Source organism: Lissotriton helveticus, chromosome 10 (assembly GCF_964261635.1).
Source record: "Lissotriton helveticus chromosome 10, aLisHel1.1, whole genome shotgun sequence".
Classification (NCBI taxonomy): domain Eukaryota; kingdom Metazoa; phylum Chordata; class Amphibia; order Caudata; family Salamandridae; genus Lissotriton; species Lissotriton helveticus.
The window spans coordinates 933,460,950-933,474,994 of record NC_136071.1 but is presented as its reverse complement, the minus strand read 5'-3'; the positions used below and the strand labels follow the sequence as shown (position 1 = coordinate 933,474,994).

General features: G+C 48.1%; 1 protein-coding gene across 2 annotated transcripts in view; it reads right to left on the bottom strand.

The window, feature by feature from the left end:
• The window catches only part of SLC25A40 (solute carrier family 25 member 40), a 389,459-nt gene that overhangs the window by 179,075 nt on the left and 196,339 nt on the right, over positions 1 to 14,045 (bottom strand). For both annotated transcript variants that reach the window (XM_078663592.1, XM_078663593.1), the window contains exon 6: positions 8,458 to 8,582. In XM_078663592.1, coding sequence (XP_078519718.1) covers positions 8,458 to 8,582 — 125 coding nt within the window. The remainder of the gene's footprint in view (positions 1 to 8,457; positions 8,583 to 14,045) is intronic.

Below are 14,045 nucleotides of genomic sequence, written 5' to 3'. Positions count from 1 at the left end.
AAGTAATTGTTTTCCAGAGCTACGCCAGCACCTGATTGATAGCAGGCTGACTAACCCTAGGAAGCTTGCTGAGGAGGTGGACCACTGGGTGAGCACCCGGGTTCACAAGGGTCACGTGGGAGACTCAGCCAAGAGTGGGCACGGTCCCCAGCAGAAGATTGGGGGGGACAAGGGTAAACAGAGGGAGTTCCAGAAAGGCCCCCAAAGTAAATCCCACGGGAACCAAGGGGAGGGTTCCCTGCCTCCTCCTGAGAAGAAGCATGGGGCCGACACGTAGTCCTGTTCCCAGGGGTCCCCTTAGGTGCTTCACATGTGGTGAAGTGGGCCATAAGTGTGTTGATCCCCGGTGCCCACAGTTTGGAAAGACAGAACCCACTGGTACTCCATCCCAGCAGATGGCGAGTGTAGCCCTGGGGGGGAGAGGGGTGTCCAAGGTGGGTGGGGTCCCACAGAGATGTCCCTTGTCTCTTTAGGAGACTGTGAGGTGGTCCCCAGGACCCAACTGCCTGATAACACTAAGTACAGGCAGTGGGTGACCATTAATGGCCATAGAGTGGAGGCTCTTCGAGACACAGGAGCCAGTGTGACAGCTGTCAAGTGTCACCTGGTGTCTGAAGAGCAGGTAGTCCCCAATGCATTTTACCCAGTTGTTGCCACTGACAACACAGAGAGCCGCTGCAAGGTGGCTCAAGTTCCCTTTGAATGGGGTGAGGGGTCTCTGGTACTCTTCAAGTAGCTGTGAGGCCAGCCATGCCTGTTTTATTTGTTAGGGAACGATTTGGAGAGCTCACCTTGGGCTAAGGTGGAGCGAAGTGCTCATTTGGAGATGTTGGGCCTGCCTGACTTGGTATGTGTGACCACACGGTCCATGGCAGCCAGTAAGGGTGTTCAAAAGGACCTGGAGCCTGAGAGGGGGGCCCAGGTGTCTGCCTTAAAGAGAAGAGGCAGGGGGTGCGGAAAAATGGCCCCCGAAGTTCCCATGGTCCAGGAGGAGGCAGACCCTGATGGAGATGCCCTGGAGCCTACAGGGGAACAGGGAGCTGAACTGGGGTACCTGCCTGAGCTGACTCATTGGCAGCAGGAAGGAGGACCCTCCAGCGAAGAATTCTGCAAGGAGCAGAAGAAATGCCCTTCACTTGTGGGATTGCGGCAGCAGGCTGCAGACCATGCAGGAGGTGATCAGTCTGGATTACATTGGATCTACTGGGAGAACGGTCTCCTGTATAGTGAGCCTAAGGTTGCTGAGCCTGGGTCAGCCCGTGTGCTGGTGGTACTCCAGCGCTTCAGAGCTTTCCTACTGGGGCTGGCTCATGATGTGCCTTTGGCAGGACATTTGGGGCAGGACAAGACCTTTGAGAAGCTTGTCATCCACTTTTATTGGCCCCAAATGCGCAAGAGTTCAGACACTCATTGCAGGACCTGTCAGACTTGCCAGGCAAGTGGAAATAGTGGGAGGAAGCAGAAGGCTCCTCTCCAGCCATTCCCTGTGGTCAGCACCCCCTTTGAACGGGTGGGTATTGACATTGTAGGGCCACTGGACCCCAAGACAGCCATGGGTAACAGGTTCATCGTGGCCTTGATGGACCATGCCACCTGGTACCCGGAAGCCATACCTCTGAGGACAGTGACGGCCCCCGTGGTGGCACTGATGCGAATTTTCTCACTAGTGGGATTCCCTAGAGAGGTAGTGTCTGACCGAGGTACAAACTTCATTTCTAAGTATATAAAGTCCCTGTGGCAGGAGTGTGGGGTAACCTACACGTTTACCACTCCTTACCACCCCCAAGGAAATGGGTTGGTTGAGAAGTTTAAGCGAACCCTAAAAGGCATGATTATGGGTCTTGAGGAACCTATGAGGCTTAAGTGGGACGTCCTTTTACAATGCCTGCTGTTTGCATACCGGTAGGTGCTTCAGAAATCTCTAGGATTCAGCCCCTTTGAGCCTCTCTATGGACACCCAGTGAGAGGACCTCTGAGTCTGGTCAAGGAAGGATGGGAGCGATGTGCCAGCAAACCTACCCAGGATGTATATAGCTACATGCTGGCCTTCAGGAACCAGACTAGGCGTTTCAGGCAACTCGCTGAGGCAAATCTAGAAGCCAGCCAGGAGGAGATGAAGCAGTGGTACGACCACAATGCCACTTTGGTAGAGCTTCAGCTTGGTCAGAAAGTGTGGGTCATGGCCCAAGAGGAGCCATGTGCACTCCAAGGAAAGTGGACCGGACCATTTGAGGTGGTGGAGCGCAAGAGTCCTGTTACCTACTTGGTGGACTTGCGGTCGTCCACGAACCCCTTGCGGGTCCTGCATGTCACCGCCTGAAGCCCCACTTGGAAAGGTCCGAAGTGGGCATGCTTTTAAATACAGATGATGCAATGGAGGAGGAGACTGAGACTCTTCCTGACCTCTTGTTGGCGACAGAGCGAGATGGGTCAGTGGATGGATTGAACCTATCTTCCACCATGACCCCTGAGCAACAGAATGACTGCCGCCAGTTGCTGGGACAGTTTTCTGATTTGTTCTCACTGATAACCGTCACTGATTGGCGCATACATGACGTGGACACTGGAGATAGTCCTCTTGTGAAGCACAAAACTTACAGGGTAAATGACAGGGTGAGAGCTTGCATCAAGGAGGAGGTCTCCAAGATGCTTGCATTAGCGGTGATTGAGTCCTCTAACAGTCCTTGGACCAGCCCAGTGGTCTTGGTCCCAAAGGCTGCCACACCGGGTGCCACGCCAGAACTCCGGTTCTGTGTGGACTACCGAGGACTCAATTCAGTCACGAGGACTGGCGCGCACCCCATCCCCAGAGCTGATGAGCTCATCGATCGGTTAGTGGCTGCCTTGTACTTCAGCACGTTTGACCTAACGTCTGGGTACTGGCAGATCGCCTTGGCTGACGGGGCAAGAGAGAGGTCAGCATTCTCCACACCAGATGGGCAATACCAGTTCCGGGTCATGCCTTTTGGGATGAAGAATGCCCCTGCCACCTTTCAGAGGTTGGTCAACCAGGTGTTGGCTGGACTGGAAGAGTTCAGTGCCGCCTACCTGGATGACACTGCAGTGTTCAGCACCAGTTGGGAAGAACATCTGCGCCACCTTTGGGAAGTGTTGATGGTGCTGCGGAGGGCAGGCCTCACGATCAAGGCGAGTAAGTGCCAGATCGGGCAGGGTTCCGTGATGTACTTGGGACACCAGGTTGGGAGCGGCCAGGTGGCGTCCCTACAGCCGAAGATTGAGACCATCCTGGCTTGGGAGCCCCCCAAGACCCAGACAAGGTGAGAGCCTTTTTAGGACTCACTGGGTATTAAAGGAGGTTTTCAAGGGGTATGGCAGCATCGTTGCACCCTTGACAGAGCTGACTTCCAGGAAGCAGCCCAAGAGAGTGATTTGGACTGAAACCTGTCAGTAAGCTTTTGAGGCCCTGAAAGCTGCCATGTGCAGGGCGCCCGTGCTTCTGACCCTTAACTTCTCAAAAGAGTTTATCATTAGGGCAAAAGCTTCAGGGCATGGTGTGGGGGCCGTTTTGTTACAGATAAATGAGGAGGGCCTAGATCAACCCGTAGCCTTCATCAGTAGAATGTTATTTCCACGGGAACAGAGGTGGAGTGCGATTGAGCGGGAGGCATTTGCTGTGGTCTGGGCACTGAAGAAGCTGAGACTATACCTGTTTGGGACTGACTTCAGGGTTCAGACAGACCACAGGCACCTCAGATGGTTGATGAAGATGAGGGGTGCGAATCCAAAGCTGTTGAGGTGGTCCATTTCCCTACAGGGGATGGATTTCACGGTGGAACACCGCCCTGGTACAGAACACACCAATGCTGATGGTCTGTCAAGATTTTTCCGCCTTAGAGATGAGAACTCCCAGGAGGTAGGGTAGTTCTCCCTACATTTCCGCTGGAGGGGACACGTGTTAGACCTGGCACCTTGGCATGGGTCTCCCTTCCATTCTTTGCTGTTGCCTCATGTGTTTTTGCTGGTTGTAGATGCTTTGGGCACTGTGCCACTCATGTCCAGTGTCACAGTGCAAGTGCTCCCTATGGTAAATTGATGTATGGATTAGTGATTCCATGATTGGTTCGTTTGGTTTACTTGTCAGACCCTAGTACAGGCACTGAGTGTGCCTGGGTCTTGTAAACCAAATGCTGCTGGTGGACTTGCAGCACTGGTTGTGCCACCCACAGAAGCAGCCTGTAAAAGTGTGTCTCAGGTCTGCAATTGCAGAGCCTGTCTGCAGTCTGGTACTGCCATGTTGACTGGGCAAGTGCACCCACTTGCAAGTCCCTAAACCTTCCCATTTCTGCATATTAGTCACCCCTATGGTAGTCCCAAGGGCAAGGTGCATTGTAGGTAAAAGGTAGGACATGCCCTGGTGTGCGTGACATGTCCTAAAAGTGAATTACAGCCATTTTCGTTTTTCACTATTTCAAGGTTACCTGTTTCCCATAGGCCAGAACGGGCAGTTTGATTATTACATTTTATATTCCTAACTGACTCAAGGAACCAGGTAGAAATTCGAGTTTAGTATGCCTGAACTCAGAATGATAAAATACATCTTTTAGTGAAGTTGGTTTTAACATTCTGTGTTTGAAAATACCACTTTTAGAAAGTAGGTATTTTCTTGTCTAACCATCCAAGCCTCCCACAGCTAGGTTGTGTACTCCTTGTCTAGAATATGAGTGACATGGGCAGGAGAAAGATAAACTGTGTATAAAAAGGGGGACCCAGACCCCAGAACTTTAGATCACTTTTGGGAAACAATAAGAAACCTTTGCTGAGGAGAAGAACCACAGAGACTGAGGAGAGACTATCCCTAAGCTTGAGGGATTAGCCTGCAGTGGTTGCCTGACTGCCAAAGAGAGGAGAAAGGACTTTGTGCTACTTTCATTCAACTTGTGAAGTATCTCCAAGGGCTTGAGATAGAGCTTGCCTCCTGCTGAAGTCTCAGGGACAACAGACTTCACCCACCAGCTCCCCAAGAGTTCTTTGGAAGTGCCTGCAGTTGTGTTGGGCTTTCTTTGAGACTGAGTGTCGCAAGGAGCTAGAAGCGCGACTCACGAAGAAGAAGCGGGTCGCCGAACTGCCGCAGTCGCTCACAGCCCGAAAGCGCCTCGCATCGCCGGAGAAGAGCATCGACGTCGCACCAGACGCCGCCGCATCATCGGAGAAGCGCGCCGCAGCCGCTGTCATCGCATCGCTGGGAAAGCATGTCGCCGCTGCAAGCTGTCGCATCATTGCTGAAGCGCCTCACATCTCCAGAGAAGAGGATCGAAGTCGCATCAGATGCCGATTCATCACCGGGAAGCGTGTCGCAGGGCCGTTCGCTGGTTAGAAGAATCGTTGAGGCGCCGCCCGGCTAACGGGCGTGCGCGCATTGTCTTGCATCAAGAAGAAGACACATTTCTTGTTCATTGCACCGGATGTTCATCGTATCACGGCGTTGCGAGACGCTTCGCCACTGAAGCACAGTAAGAAACCAACGCATCACCTCCCCACGCTGAGAAGAACCGACGCATCCCCTACGCATTAGTAGGGACCCGACCCATCAACGTTCTTGCGTGTAAGGAATCAACGCATCACTTTCCCTGCAACACTTTCGTTGTATAGCGTTACGCATCCTAAGGTACATTGACTCAAAGTGTCGCATTTTACATCTTAAGAGAACTAAGCGAATTCTACCATGTATTGTGGATTTTTATACTACAATTTGTGTGGTGTCCAGCTGTAGTGTTGTCACTGGGTTACTGTATGTGTTCTCAAATACTTTACACACTGCCTCACAGATAAGCCTGTCTGCTCGTGCCAAGCTACCAATGGGGTGAGCAGGGGTTATTTTAGGAGTGTACCCCCTTACCCTGACTAGACGCAACGGTCCCTATTTGGTCAAAGGTACCTACCTCTGCCAACTAGAGACCCCCAAATCTAACACCGCTTTTACTCTATGTTCAATGTATAGCAGTACTGAAGCGGACCCAGCTGGGCGAGGGACATCAATCAAGAAATCCAAGACCACATGCTCCTGGAGCGTCAGTGCTTGCGTGATTGCCAAAACCAGTGTGCCCTGTGTGGAACCGGAGGGCTGAAGAAAGCAATGTCCATTGAGATATCCTGGCGATTGGATCCCTAAACCAAGGTGTGAGGAGACAGCTGCAACACCAATTGGGTGATTGCCTGTGTGCAGGGAAAGGTCAGCGGTTGCCATGAACTGTACTACACCGATCAGAACATTGCCCATGTGCAGGTTGGAAGTCAGCAACCCAGTATGCCAGGTAGGGCTGCCATGAAGATTACTGCTGTGCCGACTGAGAATTAGCCTGTGTGCGGAGTGAAGTCGGTGAGCTCCTATGCCAAGTGCAGCCACAATGAAGATTGCTACTGTGCTGATTAGACCATATTCCGTGTACAGAGTGAGGACAGTGACCACATATGCCAATGGGAGCTACTGGACAAGAAAAGAAGTGTGGTCCAGGCAAGACCATTGTCGTTAAGAGGAGGCTGCCAAGCCTTGAACGAAAACCACCCCCAGGAGCATCGCACCACTCACACCTGAGGGGAGAATCCCAGGAAACTCACCGGCATCGGAGGAGCATCGAGGACTCTCCCGCTGCTGTCTCCGCAGGAGCGCGTGTGGGAAACTTGAGGACACCTGACTGCTGCCCCCAGGCCACATATGAAGAATTTACCAGAGACAGCCACTGCAACTTTAGTGCCTGCAAAGGGGGCATGCCCTGAGACTCCTGTTGTTCAGTTCCTGCAGGTGCAGAAAACACAAATTTATAGGCCAGGCGGACCAGGGGGAACTTGACTACCATATAGTGTTTTGCACTGAAATACTTTTGAATTTAGTAAAGAGTCAGGGTGGGGCTCTTGAGACTCAGACTACTAGTGGGGCTTAATCTGAATATTGCCTACAGTGAATGGGGAATAACCACTACTGCTAGCGAGAGGGGAATGGGTCTCAGAAACCTCCCTATGTAACACTAGAGCCCTTACCTCAGGGGATTGTGTGTAAGGTTTATGAATCCATATCTCACTTTGTGTTTATTTTTAAATATTCCTTTCTTCATAAATGAAAATATTTGACTTTACAATCATTTATTGTTGCTTCTGAAGGTATTTTTTGTTGTAAGTCTGTGCTCACACCCCTGTGTCTAACCCCTCCCGAGAAGCCTTCGACTGATCGACTGTGCTACCACTTAGAATCAAGTGCTGAAGGGGAACCTGGCCCAGTTTTTCAGGATCTATTATAAGTCATGACCCGCGACTTCAGGAGTAAAAGGCCTCAACATCCACGTTTGGGACCAGTAGCTCATGCTTGCCAAGCGGCCCCTTGAACGGGTTTCTGACAGGCACTTATCTGCAGTCCTACAGTTATGGAGTGAGGCAGTTGGGAAGACAAATATCTGAGATTAATCCCAATATTCTGCAGGGGATGTTTCTACCGAGCAACTATCTGGCACTCGCTGTAACTACCATGTTAGAGAAATGCATTTATAGCCCTCATCTTTCAGTTCTTTCTCCAGCTTGGGGAGGCACATAAAGAATGTGTGATTCAGATGCCAAAAGACAGCCACAACTGTGACTGGCCATGATCTCATACATCATCAGCCTCTTGATTCCACAGTGCTGTGGAGAGGTAGGGGTCCATGATGCAAGACAGTGCAGCCACCAGTTAGGCAGCCAGACCATGCACACGCATGCCTGTGGAGATGTGCTGTAGATATAATGTGCCAACAGAATCAAGCTACACCTTAGTGACCAGGCTTACCAAGGCTGAAACAGGTCTGGGTTTCTTGTGTTTCTGTTCAGAGCGGATTCAGCCTGGAAGTTGGGCTGGACAGTACATAGTGGTGCAGCAACAAGGCTGATTTGCGTATGGTTGGTTCCTGTCTGAGGTGACATGGTAGGCCAAAAAATGAGAATTTAATGCAGCCGTTACCAGTGGCTGAGATTATTGCAAGTCTTCCACACATTTTTTTTCTTTTACACACTGTCACGCCCCAAAGTGCAACATGTATGCCCAGACATTGGTCCTGAGTTCATTTTGCTAAATAATCGAGCTATACCACAGTGACGAAGCCTAATTAGCCCAAACCTAGTCTGGGCTTCTTGTGCTCTCCTGTTCCGAGGGGACCTGGCATGGCAGTTCGGGCTGGACTGTTCCAGCTGGAGCAGGACGTAGGCTAATTTGCATATGGCTGGTTCCTGTCTGAGATGACATGTCAGGCAAAACACATAAGGGACTGGGATGGCGCTTGAGTAATTTTCAGTGGCTGAAATTAGCATTCCAGTCATCACTTTTTCTTTTCTTCTGAGAGGATATATGTAGCAGGTCCCTCATCAGCTCCCTACTCTGACTACACAAAAGGAACCAATATGTTAGTAGTTAATGAGATACAGGCACTATGTGTAAAGAATAATTTTGCATTCATCACCATATATTGTATGACTTACATCTGGCAACAGCTCCAGCAACTAAAGCAGCAATACTGACATCGCTTATAACTTTCCTTGACAGGATTTCTCGCAGTTGGTCATAGCAGGTGAAGTAAATGGCTGTAGCTGGTATTGCCATCACTCTGAAATGAAATACAACTATAAGTATTACATAGCTCTTCACATTTGCTGCTTTTTAAAACACGCACTATCTTTTGAGAGGGCATCGGAGGCTATTTGCCAGGATTTCAAACACTGTGTTCATCGCTAATGTGTTCCTTCAGACACTTCCGCAACCACCCACAATTACCGGCTGTGGTATAAGAGGTAAAAGAAGGACAGTTACAGTTAATGGGCACGATGCTGCTTTGATCTCCGATAATTGTACAAACATGTTTTCTTCATGGTAAAGCAAGATCCTTTAAAGGAAACATTCTGTTTACTTCCCTAGTGTACTCCACTAGTTTACCTTGTCTCAAATTCCATCTTTGTGAACCCACGTTTTAGAAAAAAAACAGCATTTCCAGTTTATAAACATGCTACCAAAAATGAAGTGGAAACAATGTAAAAGAGATTTTGATGACTCTTCTGTTCTACTTCCGTAAATACTCATTTGTGATGGATAACAATTCCTTGGCAATTTTTAGCTTCATCATTTTCCCTGCAAATAAAAAAAATCAAGTTTTACCACCGCCGAGGCAGCTGTCGCCTCCACTTTACCTGCTTTTGTAAAACGTATGTTACCAGGGACGCAACTAGACCTGAACTTTGAGGGAGGCGAATAGTTCGAGTAGGGGGGTTGGGGTATAATTGCAAGTAAGGGGGCGGGGGTAACACTTCACGCCAGTGGTCGAAGTGGGGAAAAAAAAGTAGGGGAACTGTGGGCGGAGTATCAGGAGGCGGGAATAACAGAAGATTGGGTTAGTGGGCGGAGTCAAGAGATGCGGCTGAAAATAGCACAACATACCAATTTTTAGTATGTTTGCCATTTCCCTGACCAGTTACAGCTTATAACATTATTTAATACAACCAAAGTATACACGTTTATTTGAGGTTCAATATATGAGTTAATGACATTAAAATTCATTTACAATATGGGATACGTTTTCAATCACAGAATGCCCCAAATATGCTTATAAGTGGAACCAGACGCCATTTGTCTCTAGAAAGAGAAAAAAACAGGGAGAAATAAAGATATTTCTCCTTGTTGAGCCTCCCTTGGGGAGGCGTAAGATTTCCATACATTCCCAGGTTTACAAGTCCTTGTAAATCTAGGAGTGCATCAAAAACCATGGGAGGTGCATGGGAACACCCACCACAAAGTGTGCCTAGTGCAGAGGAAGGCAAAGCGGCGATTTGCGCTGTGTCGCATTACACCATATTTATTTAACTATTCAAATCTTTGCAAAGTGGCTATGAGTGGCTTCATAAATATGACTTGGAGATTTGCGTTGTGCATTTATCACGTTCTGTGTTGCAAACATGATGCAAGGTCCTCCTAAATAGGTCCCTTAGTTTGGTGTGCGTGCAAATCCTGCATAGTCGATCCCTGGTGAGTTGCACTACTACTGCTGGAACAAAGCCAATGGAGGTACCAATGGGTGAGGCAGAGTGGCCTCAAGGGTCCTGTGACCTCAGTGACAAAGCCTCTGCTTATCTAGGGCGTGCTGCTGTGCAGGCCTGCCTGCAAAACTGGAGGTGAACTTCAGTATGAATTGTGGTGGACAGGGCTTCAAGGTTAACCCGCCCTGGCCACCGGTAGGGTCCACCTGCTAGTGCTAAGAGACCAGGCCTTCTATGGTCTAGTAGGGGAATGTGCTCCCTCAGGAGACTGTTCTGGTCATGAAGCCTGATTCTGGTTTCCAGTTTGAAATTCGGTAGCTCTGGCCATAGTGCCACATCTCCCTCCCCCCCCTAACCCCCAGCCCCCCGAACACCTTTTGCCCCACTGAGATAAACTTGCACTGCCTTCAGCTACAACCCAAATGTGCCCAGTTATAAACACCCAGTTATAAACACCTGGATGTGACATAATTTTTGAGAGTGAGAAGTGAGAAATTGTGCAGGACAGTCCTACTGGTTTTGTTACTGAGGGCCGGTTTTTCAGCCCCCAGTAACAAAACCAGTCTCTCACCCCTCCAGCCTCATGCCTCCCACCCGATGCCCATTACACCAGTCCTGACTTGGTGCCTGGGCCTATTTCTTTTCACAGTCCCACCTTGGATGGGGTACACAAGTGGCTCTGGTGCTCGAGTGTCACAGAACTAGACACCTAGGGCTGCTTTTTATTTCATATCCTTAAAAAAGGTAAACAGTATTTTTAAAAAGACCGCATCCTTGAACACAGACAGAGCAGCATTACCCATTTTATAAAATAAAATAAGGAAAACAGCTGATAAGACATCAAATGTTTTCTACAGTTATTTTTAGGTTTTGCCTAGGCATCGCTTGTGCGGTCTCTCCGAGACATGCTGTATTGAGGTATAGATTTGAAGCTGCATCCACTCTCCCCCCCAATTTTGTATTGGTTTTGTGACTGTGCTTTGTAAATGTTGGGCTTTGGTTTGTTAATAGGCTTATTAGTCCCTCCTTAGTACCCCCCTGTCTCCTGTTTTTACCTCCCATCAGGACTGCCCCTCTTACATGTGTCCCTGCTCTCTACCTTTCATTAAGAGGTTGGATGCACTATTTACTTAATTCCAGTCTTGCTGAAGAAGGCACGTCAGAGCGCATAGAAACTGCACCCTTCCTGTTTGTATTTGCAGCAGTGCGCCATGTGCGCTTTCGCTTTAATAATGCCTACTGTTTACTTTAAATACACTTGTGAGATGCCAGCTTCGAAGCCAGTCGTTGTTTTGCGCTCCCCCAGCCGTCTTTGGCAATGGCGGCAGCGTGTTTATTTTTGTATTGCGCTTTCACTTTATTTAGTTTTAAAGCTAAGGATAGTTATTTGCATAGCTGCCACTAGTAAAAAAAAATGTTTTGAGGAGTTGCAGCATTGCACGTCCATGCATACAAATAATAATAATGCACTTACTGTTAATACTATATATACATACTTACATTTAAGGACTAGGCTAGTGGTGGGAGGTTGAAGGTCGAGTTAGACCTCGCTTTAATGAGGTGAGTTATTATTATTATTACTAATATTATAACATTTGTTGAGCGCTACTGTTACCCATAGGTGTCCTGGCGCTATGTGAAATCTTGCCTGAGGATCGAACCAGTGTCATGCTAATCAGTAAACAGACAGGTTTTTAAAGCTTTTTGAAAGGCCATAAGGCTCGACATACCTCTAAGATGTAGGGGAAGCTTGTTCCAAGTTATTTATTTATTTGAATTACGTAAGGAAGAGTGTACCCCTGATGTGATTTGGAAGACATGTATTTCCATGGAAGAGTTCAGAGTAGTCGAAAGAGTTAGAACTTTGAGGGAGAGCACTGGAGGGCCAGAAAGGGCTTCTCGCGATGAGAGGATGATGGTTAGCTGATCTCATGGAATGAATGGGATTGTTCAAAGCCACTACCCATTGGACGAGGTAGAAGGGAATGACTCTGAATGGCTTCGCAGGCTAGACTTGAAAGACTCTTGTAATTCACCTAATGTGTGGCTGATGGCTTACTACTTTGTGTGGGTTTCCTGGGGCAGGAGGGGTCCGACCTTGTGTGCTGTATGGAATGCCAGAGTGTTTGCCAGGTAAACAAATACATTATTATTTTATACAGTAGTTTTGTGAATCGTCAGAACTTTTTCAAAAACATCCTTTGTTAAGCTTTAATTTGTTAGTTTGTGGTCAGGTGGCTGACTGTGGTGAAAAGTCTACTTGAACAATTATAAATGGCTATACTTGAACTGGTATGTAGTGGTTGAAACTGGATCCATTTGCATCCTATCAGTTGTTTATTGTGTATTGTTGTACATATGATAAATACAAAATGTATAATACAAAATGTATAAAATAAAGAATGTGTGTAATTAAGAAGGGGATTTGCACTGGTTAAATACTAGTTTAAATCAATATAGACTAATATATGCCAATTCTAACATGTAGCTGCAGTGAACATAGGTGTTCTCCATTTTGTTTCCAGCCTATGCCAAAGTCCAGCTGGACAAAGTTCATTCCCTTGGTTTTTTTTTTTGTCACCTTTTAAACCTTTTTCTTTGCTGTTAATGACTGCATTGCCTAATGCTTTTAACCGGGTCCAGTGAAACTATGTGTAATTAATAGATGTGCAGTCCAGTTCAATAACCGCTGATCACGTGTCTGGGCAGATTTTGTACATTGCTTCATGAGTATGTTTATAAGGGTCGGTGCTGTTGGACAGAGATCATAATAAATTGTATGGAAACCCCTTGTGTTCTCTGTATATTGTAAGGGGCAGATTTACAAGCCCCTTGCGCCTCTTTTACGCCGCCGTTGCATCACTTTTGTGACGCAGCGGCGGTGCAAAAGATGCGCCATGGTGCGGGTATTTACAACGTGACGCATCTGGGAGATGCGTCACGTTGTATAGCCCTGCGCCAGAAGGAGGCGTTCCTGCGCCGGGGGGACGTTCCGGCGCAGGAACGCCTCCTAAAAGTGGCTGAGTGAAATCGACAAGATTTCACTCAGTCACTTTGGGGCCCATGCTGCATCAAAACCCTGCACATGCACGCCTCCTAAAAGTGGCTGAGTGAAATCGACAAGATTTCACTCAGTCACTTTGGGGCCCATGCTGCATCAAAACCCTGCACATGCTTGAAGCAGGCGTAAGGATTGACGCAGCATTGTGAGAATAGGGCCCCCAGAGCATTGCTACACAACTACAGCAATGCACCGCTTTTACGGCACAGATGTGTCACGCATCTGTGCCGTTTTTGCCCATGGTGCGCCGCATTGTAAATGCGGCGCATCCATGGTGGCGGCGGCATGGCGCACAATAACTGTCGCATCCCTGGGGATGCGCCTGGTATTGTAAATCTGCCCCTAAGTTCTTGCTTTGTTTGCTGTTTTTGCGTGTATATCGTGATTTTCTGTGCATGTGCTCTTTAAACTGCGAATTTACTAAACAGCGCTCGGTATACAAGATTGTCAAAGTTTGCTTTTCACAAACATGGACAAGCATTTACAGTGGAATATGTCTCGCATTTGCGAGACTTTGAGCTATTGGCATTGTAAATTACAAACCTTTTATCTGTGTTGGTTTTGAAAACAGATAAATAAAAGGCATTGTCATTAACAATACCATTACCTTAAAATTTCGCAAATGCGAGACCTATTGAATTGTAAATACTTATTTTTAAAAGCGCCATGGTTTGGGCACAGTCTGTCAGGAATTCTTTGTGGTGTTGTCAGTCTGAGTGAGCCCCACAACAAAAGGCAGATGAGGTCAAGGGTGGTGTGTAAATACATCCTGATGTGACCATTGTATTGGTCACAGTGGGTGCAGGCAGGGGGCCGCCTCACTAAATGAGGTGTAAATAAATGCAGTAGCCGGGCCAACAAAGGAAGCCTGTTTCACTGCTGATTGATTGCTCCTACAGTGAAACACTTCTCCTACACGGTTGTCGGGCAGGCTCCTGGGCCCAGATACAGACGGGAAGAGGGGAAAGCCTCTGAAGTCGTG